The sequence below is a fragment of the Amphiura filiformis genome, chromosome 17 (genome assembly GCF_039555335.1).
Source record: "Amphiura filiformis chromosome 17, Afil_fr2py, whole genome shotgun sequence".
NCBI lineage: Eukaryota > Metazoa > Echinodermata > Ophiuroidea > Amphilepidida > Amphiuridae > Amphiura > Amphiura filiformis.
In genome coordinates, this window is record NC_092644.1 from 43,365,264 (window position 1) to 43,381,570 (window position 16,307).

General features: G+C 38.7%; 1 protein-coding gene across 4 annotated transcripts in view; it reads left to right on the forward strand.

The window, feature by feature from the left end:
• The first annotated feature begins 807 nt into the window (after window positions 1–807).
• Window positions 808–16,307, forward strand: part of LOC140137841 (outer dense fiber protein 2-like) — a 34,971-nt gene continuing 19,471 nt past the window's right edge. For 2 of the 4 annotated variants that reach the window (XM_072159632.1, XM_072159634.1), the window contains exons 1-12: window positions 808–910; window positions 3,158–3,322; window positions 4,159–4,302; window positions 4,953–5,117; window positions 8,289–8,476; window positions 10,037–10,190; window positions 11,089–11,220; window positions 11,741–12,004; window positions 12,858–12,973; window positions 14,394–14,573; window positions 15,270–15,405; window positions 15,802–15,912. In XM_072159632.1, the coding sequence (XP_072015733.1) occupies window positions 3,179–3,322; window positions 4,159–4,302; window positions 4,953–5,117; window positions 8,289–8,476; window positions 10,037–10,190; window positions 11,089–11,220; window positions 11,741–12,004; window positions 12,858–12,973; window positions 14,394–14,573; window positions 15,270–15,405; window positions 15,802–15,912 (1,734 nt within the window). In that variant the 5' untranslated portion in view covers window positions 808–910; window positions 3,158–3,178. The remainder of the gene's footprint in view (window positions 911–3,157; window positions 3,323–4,158; window positions 4,303–4,952; window positions 5,118–8,288; window positions 8,477–10,036; window positions 10,191–11,088; window positions 11,221–11,740; window positions 12,005–12,857; window positions 12,974–14,393; window positions 14,574–15,269; window positions 15,406–15,801; window positions 15,913–16,307) is intronic. The other 2 variants (XM_072159633.1, XM_072159635.1) reach the window with 1 other exon arrangement.

Here is a 16,307-nt window from a genome sequence, read left to right on the forward strand (position 1 = left end):
CTAAAAACAATCTGACAAATCTCAGAAATTGAGGAGGGAGGGTACGAGAACCAAAACATTGATTTTGTTCGGCCCAAAATGGTGCCATGCAATTCATAAAAGTAAACATTTGATAAAAGGTTATTCAATTCTAAAGGGGCTCATCAGTAAAGTTACTTCCTGAATCCTGTTATATAGTTGAGAACAAATGATACAATACATTGCTTGTTTGCAATGATACATTTTAGTACAAAAATGAAATGGTAGATAAACCAGTACACATGTGGTTTTAGGAAAGTGTTTGATTAATGATCATATAGCCTTGGGGAGGTCCAGTAAAACTATTAAGGTGACAGGGCATCTACTACATATCCTGGGTTCTTTTTTCTCCAATTTATATTAATATCGAAGTTAAAACATAACACTCATTAACCTATCAAAATGAAAAATATCAAGAAATTAAATGGAAATGCGTACACACCCATCCACCCGGCCTCTCCATACACGCCACCACCACAAAGTTCGCACCAACATCACCAAAACATGCTCTCCTATGTAGCTTTAATACATATACTCGCCACTGAGAAACTCTAAAAATATGCAGTATGCAGGTATGCAAAACGAACCTGCCGATTTTCGTACACCATTGGGCATTTATACAATCATGCAAAAAGTAGAAATTCAACAAAAATTGAACTTTGTATCAAAACATTGTTGGTGTCTCGGGAAAATACACTATCTAAAATTTGAGCGCACAAAACGAAACGCTTATTGTTACGTCAAAATTATCTGACCAATCACAAGCGAGTTTCCGGCGTCCACGCTTTTTTGCTTCCCAGGTAAACAACAACAATTTCAGTGACTGAATTTTTTTCTCATGAATTGGCCGCCGATCAGCTGTGTGTGTAACCGTTTGTAACACGAAATTTTGGTAAGTTTTTGTGATGCTAAACAGTGAAGCGTTTGAAAAACATGTCAACCCAATCTCAGTTGCTCTTGGTTGTTTCTAGCTCATGATGTGAACTCGCGTGATTTGAATTAATTTTTTTTAGTCGAAGTACGTTTTAAGCTTACTGAAATTTTTTTAATACCACACAGACCACAGTACACATGAAATATTAGGCGGTAAAGGTGCTGTGCAATAATTGTGAACCTTGGTCCGGCTTGGGCATGCTGGGGGAGGGTAAAATTGGGGGCCGCAAAGATTTTTTGGCAGGCGAGGCAAGCAATTTTGGCAGACCTAGAGTAGAGGAGGGGCCCGGGGTCACTCCCATTGTGGCCTGTACACTATCCGCGATAATCAACTTTTGAAAAGCACCCTAATAAACAAGGATTTGACCCTTGGCTAAAAATACCCTAATAACAGGGATTTTATTCCTTGCATCAAATTTCATACCCTAAATTTCATTTCCGCGTAATTTAGCAATTGCAATTTTGGTACCCTTTTTCCAATTTTTCATGTTTTGACACCTTAAACACGATCGCCAGCAGTATCGTGCATACCCACAAAAACTACCCTTTTACGTGCTTTCATTATCGCGGATGGTGTACAGGCTACAATGGGAGTGACCCCCCCCCCCAGGGGGGGCAAGTAAATTTTGGCACACATTTAGGTTTGTACATTGTAGGCGGCTCTGGCCTCTGCCACTGGCTTTAACAGTACACGCTCTAGAAATTATTTTAAAATGCAATTTAATTTTGGTGATGGCATGATGTACTTCAATATATTTCGTAAACAACAAAATAATGGGGATTTGGTTGTTCATTTTAGATGCATATGAAAAATAAAGCATGCCATGGCAAAACGCTATCGGGATCAGTTTGTTATGCTGTAAAATGCATGGAGGCTATCAAACGAAATTCATTTACACCCTGCAACAGCAGATTGCTGCAGCAGCGACAAGTGTGTTTCAACAGAGTAGATACGCTCTCTTAAAAAAGATTATGGGTAGTTTATTGTCACCAATAAATTTATACAAAAAAATTCTGACATTGATCAGTGGCAGTGCCTGGGTTCAGTGATTCTAAACAAACATTTCCTTAGCCCCAACCACCAAACAATATGAAAATGGTGCTCCAACTGTGTACATGTAAAGTATAAAAGTTACTGGGTTATATAACAATATTTAATTGATTACCGGTACAGTATTATTTATGTATAATTATCTTACTATAAATAAGCGAATGTTGTGACTGACTATGTGTGGGAGATTGTGTGTGGGTGAGTTAATGAAAAGGCTCCGACAGTTTTGATCCAAATGTCGCCAAATTCATGCGGGAGATCAAGGAATATACAGGAATGTCCTGTTATTAATTTGGTTGAAAACCATCAAGAATTGGCCTCAAAATCTGTAAAAAAGTGAGCACTGTTACAGCACAGCACATGGGTGAAGCTCAGCTTTTTTGGGGTGTATTAGCTTAGACATCCATCGTATGTTCTACAAGGAGGCCCCTGAGTTATTATGCCAGCTGATGCCAGACATCCATGTCCATGACCCCAGGTTGCGACAGTCTGTGAGATTCCATGACCTATCAGTGGAAGTCCCAAGATCAAACCTTGTCAGCCACAAAAGATCATTTCTACCATCTATAACCCAATTATGGAATTCTCAACCTGTCCAAATTCCAGCCATTAGATCGAGGGCCAGCTTCAGCAGGGAGGTTAATCGCTTTCTGGGTGCTTCCTCGTCAGCAGCTTCTGAGTGATTTTTTTTGTCTCTGCTGTTAATGCCCAGTTATGACTCAAGTAATGAACATTTCACAATTAATGACGATATTAGCAATAATCACTGGGTCAGCTCAGCTGTATAAGTTTTGGACAAATCTGTCTGAGTGATGCAAATTTGTTACACCTGTACCGTACCCAATACCAACTCTCTGACTGAACATGGCTGCATGCATGGTTATTATTTGGATGCTGAATAAAAAACAAAGTGCCACAAATCAGAATTGACAAGCTAATGTGGGCTTCGGTAGTCACAGTCAAGCCTCCAATTAAGCAGGTGCCGGGCAATTTTTACCCAATGGTTACCAAGTTTTGAACTGGTTCAGTGTTCAAAAAGTGGCCAAGTAAAAATTAGGGTCTTAGCTAGGATTTGACAAGTGCCTTTCATTTTCACCAAAACTCCCTGTCCAAAATAATAATTATTTTTATTGACTGTTAAATTTCCAATTACAGAGCATAGAAGGAGGTTGCTGAATGATGACAATAGAGAAAGGTCGGGGTAAGCCAGACCCCAACTCACCCCCGATACATGTCCACGTGGATCAGCAGACTCCTGTACATGTGCACATCAAGAAACCTGCCGCACAGAAGAAGTCAGCCACTGCAAGGGCAGTTGAGGTAAGTGTTCAATAAGATTCACAAGATTTGTAATTTATACTATGTTCATTGTTTTTTTACGACAACAGGTTACCAGTACTAGAAATATACAGTAGGCCTACTGGAGAGTGCATTCATGTTTTTATACTCAACCAAAAATGTATTTTTTCTCTCATTACCCCCAAAAAATTAACGCCTGAGATATGTTTTGATTGGGTGGTGTTGAAAAAAATTAGTGAATTCGAAAGTATGCACTTGTACAATCCTAGATGGGGCATTGCTATACATGATTTAGCTTTACATATCGAAACTGCTGGAGCAATACAACTCAAAATTTGGAAATACATTGTTTTAAGGGGGTACTACACCCCTGCCCAATTTTGTGCCTATTTTTGTATTCTTCTCAAAAATTATAGCGCATTGGTCACAAGTAAGATATGAATATTATAGGGGCAAGGACTACAACTACTGTACTGAAAATTCAGCAACTCAAAGCAAGTAGTTATTGATTTATTGATCAAATATTGGTTTTTCCTCATTTTTGACTGTAACTCCATAACTATTGTCTGTGCTGAAATAAAATTTCCAGTGCAATAGTTGTAGTCCTTGCCCCTATAATATACATATCTTACTTGTCACCAATGCGCTTTAATTTTTGAGAAAAATGCAAAAATAGGCCCAAAATTGAGCAGGGGTGTAGTACCCCCATAACAGTAGGCCTCAATTTATGTACATAGTAGCTTTTGGCCAATGTTTGTAATATAAACCTTTTTCTCCAAGAATGGGGATAAAAAAATAAACAACCAGACTTTTTAGTTTTACATTGTGATTGATTTAACTCTTTTTACCCCTTTCAGGAGAGACTAAGGAAGGTCAAGGCCGCCAAGCTGGCATCTAGTCATAGTTTTGGAGCAGGTAATCTACGGCCCACTGCATCGGTCAGGGAGCCGTGGGTCCCAGCACCTGCAAAGTCAACAAGAGGAAAGAAGTTTGGCTGGCAGGTAGGTTATGTATAACAGCTGAAATATCAATACTCTGTGTGAACTCTTGGCAGTTTATACATTTGACCAAAATCTTTTTAATTTTATTGTAATTGCTAATGATATAATTTATGATTTTAAGCTTTTGATCTCAACACAAGATTAGACATGTAACCTCAAATTTTCAGTCGGGAGACTGGCAACCCAAGTTTGGGATCAATGACCTTTTGGACACTTGACCCCAACACTTGGTCGTAGACTCTTGTTAACTGGTATCGGCCCCCGTCACGGTTGAGCGAAGATTGGTTGACTCTGATGTAAATGGCCTCCTTAACACCCCTTTTGAAATACTTTGGTTCCCTGTCGAGGATCTTTATTTGGTCCAAGTCAACTTGGTCAAACTTACCAAAACAAATCCAGTAAAGAAAGTTAACTTAATCCCATAGGGCAAGCCGCATTATACATTTTTAAGTGTTGTTTGTCCTCACGCTGGCGACGCAACTGTGTAAATGCATTGCCACTGACAACAAACATCCATGGCGTTAGTCTCAACATGAAACAAGATACACAATAATCATTTTGAGCCACCCTTCATAAGCTGTATTGATAAATAATTTAGTAAATATCTGGATGATATATGTTTAAAACATTCCTTTCATTTGTAATTACAGAGTAGCAGTCATAGTTTGTGCATAGAGCCTCCAGACCATGTACATTCCACCCTGCGCATGGAGGACCTTCACCATGATGAGGATTTTTCCGATGATGGTAGATTCCAGCAATATGAGAAAAAGATAGACAGTCTTATGACACAAGTTGGCTCTCTTAAAAGCCAGGTAAGAAAACAAACCTAAACTTTTTGTGCTTAATGGAAAAAATGCTCAAGTTGCTGTTATAGGTTACCATGAGGGCACAATGGTGTAGCGGTATGGGCTCAGACTTACATCCGTTGGTTATGCAGTATGATTATTTTGCATGTAAAATGGTTTTATGTGACACAGACATGTTATGCATGTCACCTGATTTTTTTGACACATGCACACTGTATTAGTTGTTTCTGTCCATTTTCTGTGCTATTTTTGCATCAGCACATAAAAATAAAAATGTTGGATAAGAATTGTACATACACGTATACCTCATATATACAGAGATGTAGACTTGAGTCGTGTGACTTGGACTCGAGTCTGACTCAAGTCACTATTTTGGGGACTTGTGACTTGACTTGCAACTTTTGCCAAATGACTTGACTTACTTGTGACTGAGACAAAATGACTTGGACTTGGACTTGGACTTGAAAAAATTGACTTGCTACCAACGCAAGTCTGAGGTTACTTTCCTGTAAATTGAAATGTATGGATAGAATTTATGAATATTAATAGGCCTACAATTACATTAATGAATTATCCGCTGGCGGGCCTCGTGTCCGGCATAACCTGAACTGGAAATAAATAAATACATAAATAAACAGTGCCCTCATTCAGCGACACGGGCTCGGCGTAGGAAGTAAAAGTATGTCGGGTTGAAAACTCGGAGTACTGTCCCAGCAAACACAAAACTGGAGGACTTGTAAGTTGTAGTGACTTGTGACAAGTTGTGACTTACTTGTGACTTGACTTGTGATTTGATGACTTGTGACTTGACTTGACTTGCAACTTTTTCAAAATGACTTGACTTACTTGGGACTTGGACAAAAGGACTTGTGACTTGGACTTGACTTGCAAAAAAAGACTTGTTGACATCAGATTCCTGTTATCTGATTGGTTGAAAGTGTGGTCATTGAATTAGATTGCCCTCAAAATGAACTATTGACCGGTCATGGAAATGAACCGTTCACATGTGTCCCGATCAAACTATGCAATTGCAGCATCCCCGTACATCCATTCAGAATATACTAGGAATACACACAAGAGAGTGGTAATCAAGTATACACACAGTTGAACCAATTTCAGCAATTTGAGCCAGTCACTGAAGAACAAGTAAATAAGATCATAGGTGGACTATCAAACAAATGTTGTGTTTTAGATCCAATCCCCATGTGGCTCCTCAAAGAAAATATTGCATCTATCTTGCCTGTACTTACTGATATTGTAAATAAATCTCTTGCCAGTGGAATTTTCCCAAGTGTGCTTCGTGAGGCAGTGGTGTCGCCAATTTTAAAAAAGCAATCACTGGACCCCAACAGCTTGAAAAATTATCGTCCAGTGTCAAACATTTGCTATTTCTCAAAGATCATTGAAAGAATTGTTGCTGATCAAATCAATAAACACCTGAGTGCTAACCAACTATATGAGCAGTTTCAGTCGGCATATAAGCCACAGCACAGAAACGGCATTACTTCGTGTAAAGAACGACATTTTAGCTGAAATTGATAGTCACTGGGTTGTATTGTTGGTATTATTAGATCTTTCTTCAGCGTTCGACACTGTTGACTATGACATTTTATTTCACCGGCTTCAAGACACTTTTCACATTTCTGGTACCGTTTTACATTGGATTCAAAATTACCTCCAAAATCGCACCTTTCGGGTGACTGTGGAAAATGATTTTTCTGCTCCTCAGCCCGTCGAGTTTGGTGTTCCTCAAGGATCCGTGTTGGGCCCGCAATTATTTAGCATGTATATATACATTGGGACACATCATAAGAAAGCATGGCATCAGATACCATATATATGCTGATGACACACAGATGTACGTTTCTTTTGACCCGCGTGTACCTGGTGGTGATGAACGTGCTCTTTCTAGACTGTCTAAGTGTATTGACGACGTAAAATGTTGGATGACAAGCAATAAATTGCAACTAAATGAACAGAAAACTGAGTTTTTCGTCACATCAACTTCCTACAAATTAAGCAATTTACCTGAGCTTAAACTCAAGATTGGAGATGCAGAAATTGCCGCTTCACCCACTGTAAAGAACCTTGGTGTTACTTTTGACACAACTATGTCCATGTCCAAGCATGTCAGTGATATGTGTCGCTCTATTAACTTCCATCTCAGGAATATGTTTAGAATACGTCGGTACATTGATTTTGACTGTTGTAACCATCTTGCTAGGTCGCTGATCACCTCTCGTTTGAACTATGCCAATGCTTTGTTGTACGGGGTCAAAAGCAGAGACCTTAAACGTCTCCAGTCGCTTCAAAACAGAGCGGCTCGTTTGGTGTTCGTGTTCCCGAGACCAGAATGCGGAAGTTCTATTGTCTGATCTGCACTGGCTGCCGGTGAATGACAGGGTTTTGTTTAAAACCATGCTCTATGTGTACAAGTGTCTTAACCATGAAGCTCCGTCATACCTTTCTGACTGTCTGTGCAAACGCTTACCTGGAAGGGAAGGTATGAGATCTGGACATGATTCTACACGACTGTACGAGCCGCGAACCAACTTAGTAACAGCGGGTGATCGGTCATTCCAGGCGTTTGCTCCAAGGGAATGGAATAAGCTGCCGATCACCCTCCGTGAATCAATTTCTGTGTCAAGTTTTAAAGGGAAATTAAAAACCCATCTCTTCCCACGTTTTTAGTTTGTGTATGACACCACTGCCCACATGCTTTTAAAATTATGATGTGTATTTTATGTATAGGCTTTTTAATTGCCTATTTTAATTTGTCTTAATTTTGTTTTTTTAATAACTATGCGGTTCATATTCTTGTGTTTTTAAAAATGTATTAATATGTACAATGCTTGTATTATGTATATGCGCTGTGATCGCTTGAAATGGCGCTTAATAAATGCCTTTGTAATAATAATAAAATAATAAAAACAAATATTGACTGCTTAATATTCGGGGACATGGTTAAAATTATAAGCCCAAGGTGATCTCAAAACCATGCTATAACCCGAGGCGCGGCCGATAGCAGTCAATATTTGTATATTATTTGATAGTTTGCCCAACTGCCTTGAGTAGTTAAAAACCTGAGCCCCTACCGTTGCCTATAATTGAATGTACATGTATTCAGCATTCACATGGCACATCTCCTGAACTGCCCATTTCTCTTCTATATTACAGAGAGACCTGGAGAGGACCAGACGTGTGGCTGACAAGACCAAAGATGAACTGAATGTATCCAAGAAGGTGATTGAGAACCAAGAAGAAGAGTTGAATGAATTCAGAGAGGAGCTTGAGATGACGGAGAGAGAAAACAAGCATCTGAGACGCTCTGTAGACAGACTCAAAGATGAAACAGACTATGCCAAGTAAGCAGGAGAGAGGGTTACTATTTTTCTGTACAACTAAACCGTCAGTCTTGGGAAAAATAAGATCAGAATAATTTGGTATTTAGTTGGAGCTTTTGTTATTTATCACTGTCGCTTGTTGGATTGGTGATTTTTTCTTGAGACAATATTGTTTAAATCAGAGATCCATTGAGTGAACTAGATATAATAAAGATTCGCCTAATGGTGCACATGGGATCCCTTGCCTTAGGGTAAATTTCATGTACAAATAATGAGCTCCCTCCTCTGAAAATCCAGCAATAATCAAGGGGTCTGTACCTTTATTTGCTGGTGGGATATGTATATAATAGGAGGGCACTTTTGGTTTGTGCCTAAAATTCCAGTTCTGATAAGGGAGCCCATATGCACCATTAGAAGTGGTTGTAGTGAAAGCTTTTAGGTGAGCAACAAATGCTTTGTGAATTTAAAATTATTATCTAAACAAAGTGAGAAAAATTGGTGTTGCCCTGTTGCCACATTCTTCTCTCTTGCCACAGTGTTCTTGTTTATGCAAGTCTACAGCTAGTCAGCTACAGATGCAACAAAATGTATCGGTGAAGTATGTTTATGAATAATCCCAATTAGTCATGAGCTTCATTTCTTACATGTCTAAAAAATACACTTGAATTGAACTTGTGGAGCTCCAAAATGGTAAGAAGAATAAAGCAGCCAATGGGTTATCAAATTAGACGACCCTACGTCATTGTGGATGTGACAATTACTTTGATGGGAAAGGTTAGTTTCAAATACGGTAATAAATTTTGTGTAACTCGGATTTCCCTCAAACTATATACCGTATTTCGTCAAATAGTCGCCTCCCCTCAAATTAATGCCCCACCACCACTTTTTTCAACCAAGATGTTTCAAAAATGCCGATATTTCCATGCTATCTTGTGTAGTAAGCTTACCAAGTTGCACACATGGTCGATAATAGCGTCACTTTTTGGCTTAAAATCTGGATTGGACACCGGAAGTGAACCAGAAGTCAGTGTTTCTAGTTCATAGTTCGTCATTTTAGCGTGAGTTTTAAGTTTACCTAATGATTTTAACGGGAATTATCGTTCTAAAATTGACCTTGAATAAACGCCCCCCTTTTGGAAAATGTAACGCCCCCGGGGGTGTTTATTTGACGAAATATGGTATTTTCATTAAAAAAACTGAATAAGAATGAGAATAAATGATAAGTTTTACATTTCTCTCTCCTTCTCTACATCACAGATATGGCAAACTATACTTGTTCTGAATCCTAATGACTAGAGGAATAATTTGGTATAGTTTTTAAAATGATTGGAGCAATTTTGAAATTTGACCCCTGTATGACCTTTCTACTACCTTTCCACCAGTTATATTTTGGTATACTCTTTGTATGCTGTTCATGGGACATCTCTGAAATGCATAGCAGTGAAAAAAATTATGTTGCAATTAGTGGTGAGCCAAAACCCACTTTGACTGGACTACTAATTTATTCTCTAATTTAGTGAAGACCTTAGATTAAATATTTTAGTTATAGAATGTCTCTGATTGTCCCTTTATTATCATTAGTTTCACATCTGTGAACTCTTGCAGGACAGAGAAAGTGATGGAACACAGGGAGCATGGTCAGCTGATGAAGAAGATGGTTGAGGCAGAGTTGGATGCCGATGCAGCGGCACAACAAGTCACAGCATTACGTGATGTGTGTCACAGACTCAAAGAGGTACGAACGATTGTCACACATTGAAATTTTGTGTAGCTACTTTACATTTTAAATAAGTTACAAGCCATGCAAGACAAGAATTTTGAATGACTTGAGAAATGGATCAAGTCATTTTTGCAAACGAATCAAGGCTGTATGAATTTTTAGCTTGTGACCCAACACCAGTGAATGAGGTGGAATGTAGCAAATGCCATTTTGATTTTACGCACACAAATGAGGAACAATGCCAACTGGGTCAACTTTATAAATAATTATATTGATATATATTATGGGTTTTTACTTTGTATTACTTCCATTGACTTATTTTACAAATGAGAACTTCAAATGGCAATAACTTAATGTTTATTTGATGTGATAATATTACATGATTTTCAACTATTCAAAAATTTTGAAAGGAATGCTGCATAACAACGATTTTGGTATCAACAAAATGTTTCGTTTGCTGATTCATATAAAACACTGTAATAGAAATATCTCAGTTTTGGCCTTTCTCTCGTTCAGAGTCATGTACTCATGTTGGGTCACAATTTACAATCTTTCTGAAATACCTTCTTTTGTTAGATCTCAGTTGAAAAAAGACACTTAAAATTGTTTCGCAACAAACATGATAATTTCACATTTTGTGCAATTCTTGGTCAATGTACCTTACTTGCTAAATTAGATGTCCACAACATCACTACATCTTTCATGATATCATCAGAGAACTCATATGATGATATAGTTATGGAACATCCTCATTGTAGACAGGAAGTCATCACAGCACCACCGGTCACCAGCTGCTGAAGATGCTGTAGGCGATCCAGTGAAATGTTCCATGTAACTGAGTACAAAATTGTACAAGTGTTGAAGTCAAAACTCTATAACCATTTTTAAATTTATATTTTTCTTTCCTTTTTAGGATAAGCGTGTCTCATCTCACGATGCAAAAGTCTTAACCAAGCAGAGAGATTTGCTTTTGCAGAAACTAGAAGATTTTGAAGACACAAATTCTACGTTGAAGCAAATGTTAAGAGAGCAACACAGAGTTGAGGTAAAGTGTTAGTCACGGTTTAGTTTGGTCTCATATTGAATTTATACAAACAAAGTCAATAATTATTGCTTCTTTTAACAAAGAAATTGCCTAAAATCTGTTCTTATGAAGTACCCTGAAATGCTCAAATATTTTGTGCATTAAATTGAAAGGTAAGAGATATTCAGAGATTTTAAGTTTGAAACTTTTTGCACAAAATTTATTTTACAGAGAACCTGAAGTTAGGTTTGAGCCTAGACTAATTCCAATCAGCCATCTACACTCCGCATGTACTGTGATATGCTTCGTAGTGACGACTGATTATCTTACAGTCCATGTCGTGGACGGACTTCTGCCGCTGGCGCCTGTTGGACACAACTGCAAGATGCTCTATGCCACAGGAATCCTGTTGCAAAATCTGTCACTTTTTTTTGGGTCAAAATGTGGTGATTCCCCCCTGAAATTCACTTTGCCCCCCCCCCCCCCCCCCCCCCCCCCCCCCCCCCCCCCCCCCCCCCCCCATCCTGCTCATTCTTTCCAGGCTTCCAAAGGCCACACAGAGGAACAGCGTGATGTCCTGCTGAAGAAACTCACAGAATCCGATGCCACAAACCAAAAGTTACGGGTTGCTATCATGGAGAGGAATCATGAAGTAGACTCTATGAAAACAATGCTGGATGCTGAGAGGGAACAGAGTAAATCTATGGCAGAGCTTCATACTTCAATAGAGTCTACAAGAGCACATTTACAGAACCAACTGAGAAAGAGGGAGGGTGATTGTAATAGGATGGCTGTGCAAATTAGAGTGAGTTTGTGGTGAAGTGTTATTTTCAGGTCTGTCATATGGTCACTGGGCGGGAAAAACCTCATATGTACTTTTTGCCCTTGAACGTGGATGAAGCAAACCATTCAATATAAAGTCTACACCTACAAGGCTTTATCCATTTTCAAGGGCCAAAAGTAAATATGAGGTGTTTCCATATTTCCTGCATGTACTTTTGGCCCTTGAACATGGATGAAGCAACCTCTTCAATATAAAGTCTACACCTACAAGGCTTTATCCATGTTCAAGGGCCAAAAGTACATTATGGGGTTTTTCCCGCCCAATGACAATATGACATTTGCTCATTGAGAGTTGATAATTGTTAATGCATTGGACAAGTTGCAACACTCTTGTGGGTGTCCAGTTTTGAAGTCGAGCATTATAAGTAAATCTGAAATAGGGACACTAATGAACTAAATTTGAATAATCAACCATCATACACTGAGCAAAATATTTTTCAATATTGTAAAGACTCAATTGAAGTGGTAGATAAAGAACTTTCTTTCTCTACTTTGAGGTTATTTATGGGTTCAATTTCTAGTTAAGGAACACAATTTGTTGCATGCATCATAGAGGCTGTATCAAAATTATATTTACCATCAGTTCCTGCAATACTGCCACATAATGCGCAACATAACGTACACTGTATTTGTAGGTTTAAAATATTATAAAAGTTAAAAACTACAAAATATGGTCATTTTAAGAGGGTACAAATACAATGCTGCATTTGGACAAAGCAGACATCTTGATAATATGAAAACTGACCGTTACCAATTATTTCATACAGCCCATTGGATCGATCATTAGTGTGATTTACGTTATGACTTTCTTGCAGAAACTTGAGAATCAGGTTGCGCAGGAGAGGATAGAAGTGGAACATTTACAAGATCTGCTGCAGTCTGCTAAAGAGAAAGCAATGGCTGACAAAGATGCACTCAAGAAAGCCACAAGGTAATAAACTAATTCCAATTAGTCGTCTACACTGCGCATGTACTGTGTTATGCTCGTAGTGACAACTGATTATCTTACAGTTCAAATTGTGGCGGACTCATGAAAATATTCTCTTGCGACTTTGATTAATGCGCCAGAGCACGACTGACTAGCGGCGCCGTGTGCACTGCGCCGTTGTGACAAGATCCGGCTCTGAAGTTCTAAAACAACAAACTCGATCTTGGACAACTGCGCAGTCTCAGTGAAAGTTTGCAACCTACTTAATATTTATGTGCAACCAGAATCTGGTTGCAAAAGTCTGCCACTTTTTTTCCACATAGTTTTCTCATTCGTCAATCCAGAAGATTGACGAATGAGGGCAGCAGTCTACACAAGGTAATAGAACTTGTCGTTACTTTCTGTTTTTACAGTATGGATGTATGAAAGGTAGCAAATAGAGTGCCCCCGCCCCAAATTAATATGTAAATTTTAAATTCATAAAGTCATTTAAATCATTATTTCTTGGGCTTGCATAATTTATTGCTGATCCTCACATGTATTGTGTCTCGCATTGTCTTATGCCCTGCCAGGGTGAAGCATATAGGCCACCTACTTTCTTCATATAGCTGACCGATAAGACACAGTGAGAGAGTATGCAATTGTGATAGGCAGTGGCGTAGTGTGGGTCATCATATTGGGGGGGGGCATCGGGTCAGATTGGTGGGCACAAGTCGTTTTTGGGCAATTTCCTATGGGATTTTCTAAATTTTGCAATCGATTGGAGGGCACATGTCCCCCATGCCCCTATCACACTGCGCCACTGATGATAGGTGAGATTACCGGTGTACCAATAGTGAACTCAGACATTCCAGTGGTATAACTCTCAACTGGTAATTGTTAATTCTAGGGTTCAAATCCTGATTTTTTTGTGCTCTCTCAATTTTTATATGTCAGTTTGCCCGAGCTTCATAAAGTTCTTTAAATTTTATGTCGGCACAACATTTGTACCCTGTCCAGTTGAGTTCAACTTACACACAGCCCTTGTTTTTTATGCTTAGTGGAATTTCTATATATGGTAAACTTTCATGTTTATATGACTGTTTATATACCTCATATATAGATTCCTGTCATCTGATTGGTTGAATGTGCAGTCATTGAATTAACTATGCCCTCAAAATGAACTATGGACCGGTCCATGGAAATGAATTATGGACCGGTCATGTGCGTCCCGATCAAACTGCGCAATCGCAACATCCACGTATCCATTCGGTATATAAAACAAATATTGACTGTTTTATGCGGTGATCTCAAAACCATGCTATGACCCGGGGCGCAGTCTATAATCTTAACCATGCCCCTCATAGCAGTCAATATTTGTATTATGATGATGCATATTCTGTAAGCTTTTTATCAATCACATGATATTATTCTTGTGTTGTAGGGCTCAGAAGGAGAGGGCTACTAGGAGTGAAGATACAGTGGATAAATTGAACTCCCAACTCGTAGAAGTAGAAACGCTACTAGCCGAGAATCGCACGGCCGTAGATCAACTCAAATCTAAGCACGAGAAAGTGAGCAGGGAAAAGAACCAATTAGAAGGAGACAATACAGCATTATCAAGGTATGACTAGCCAGGCCTTGTCTTTTGAAATGTCCAGGGTGCTACATATTTTTCACAGAATCTTTCAACTTGTTATATATTCATCATTGTGCAAACATCAAGAAACTATATCATCATTACACAGGTCTTTCAAATAATTTGTGGCCATCATGGAACATACCCACGATGTACATGTAGCGTACATACAGTGTAAGATGCAGTCTACTTGATCATTTTTATCCAGGATTGGTCAGTTCTGCAAAGGTTCCATCCAAGATGGATGCAAATTAATTGAAAAACCTGTAATAAAACAAACTTATCAAAGTTGGTGATGTTACTTCTGATGAAGATTCCTACCGACAAGGATAGACGTAAGACGTAAGAAACCTCTGTCCACTTTGTCTGCACAATCATCAGTCATGGGAAGATGTGGCCACAGTTCTGCTTAGAGTGGTGAATCAAGTGAGGTCACTGGAATTTTAACAGACTCAATCATCACTATAGCTTTCAGCACAGTACTTCAGCGGTCTGCCAATTTGGCACAGTTTATGGCATATACGGAAGTGGCTAATTGAATCACGTCATCATCACATCAGCACCTCATTTGCTGGTCAAGCTGCGTAGCATCACATGACTTAGTTCTTTTTTCGCGGTAAACTGGCGGACACCGCTGAAGTAATTTGCTGAATAGTATAATCTTTCTTTTCTTCCTAACAGGAGAATTGAAGAACTTGAGGTTAGATTTAGGGAGTCTGAGCTAAACAGCAGAATTGAAGTGGATGAGGTTAAGGTTAAACTTCACAATAAGACAAGCGAGGCTAGTACTGTCAAGCTAGAAAATGATAAACTTAAGGTAAGAATGCAGTGGCTTTGGTAAGAGTAAAAAAAAAAGTGCAGTGATTTATAGTGCGCTACGCACAGGCACAACGCCTGGACGTTGATCCACAAGCCTCAGCACACTTTACGGGTTGTCGCTGACCACTATGGCCCCACACCAGTAAGGTCATCAATTGCTTTGAGTTTAAGCTACCTTTAATAGTGCTATAGTTAATTCAAGGGGTATACAAGCGCTACACAAATTTCTTTTTGAGCAGGATTTGAACCTGCGACCCGACCCCTCCATGGGCTCTAGAAAATTATTGTTCTTGTACCAGAGTATTGCATTTCATTGATTGCATTTACCAAAATGGTGAATTTAAAATTTCAAGAGTGGCTCAATCATATTGCATTTCATTGATTGTATTTGCAGGCTACCCTGGCCACTGTCCAAGACAAGTTGACTTTTGCAGAATCGGAAATTGGCCAGTTGAAATCCAGTTTACATGAGTATGAAAATCTTGTGTCCGACTATAAAGCACAGGTAAATATTTGAATTGTTTAGGTTGTTAAACTTCTTTAATCAAATTCAATATTTTAAAGTTTTGTGATTTGTTTAAAATAACACTCTAGTTTAATATTAGTGTGTGACAAGTTGCTGTACATTGACTTAGACATGCTGTTATTAACTGGAATTTAATAGCTCTGTTTATAATTGAAATGTCACTCAGAATATATTAGAATTTCCTGTATTATTCAGTTTTTTAGATGATTGATTGTTAAAAAGTTAGCCCTGTTTATTATGAATGTTTATGTATTGTCTGCACAACATACAGAAATCAGTAAATGTGTGGTTATACCCTTGCAGATGCCTCTTCATACATGTACACACACCAGAGAATTAAAGAAGGAGAATCGGGACTCGACCGCCATCTTGAT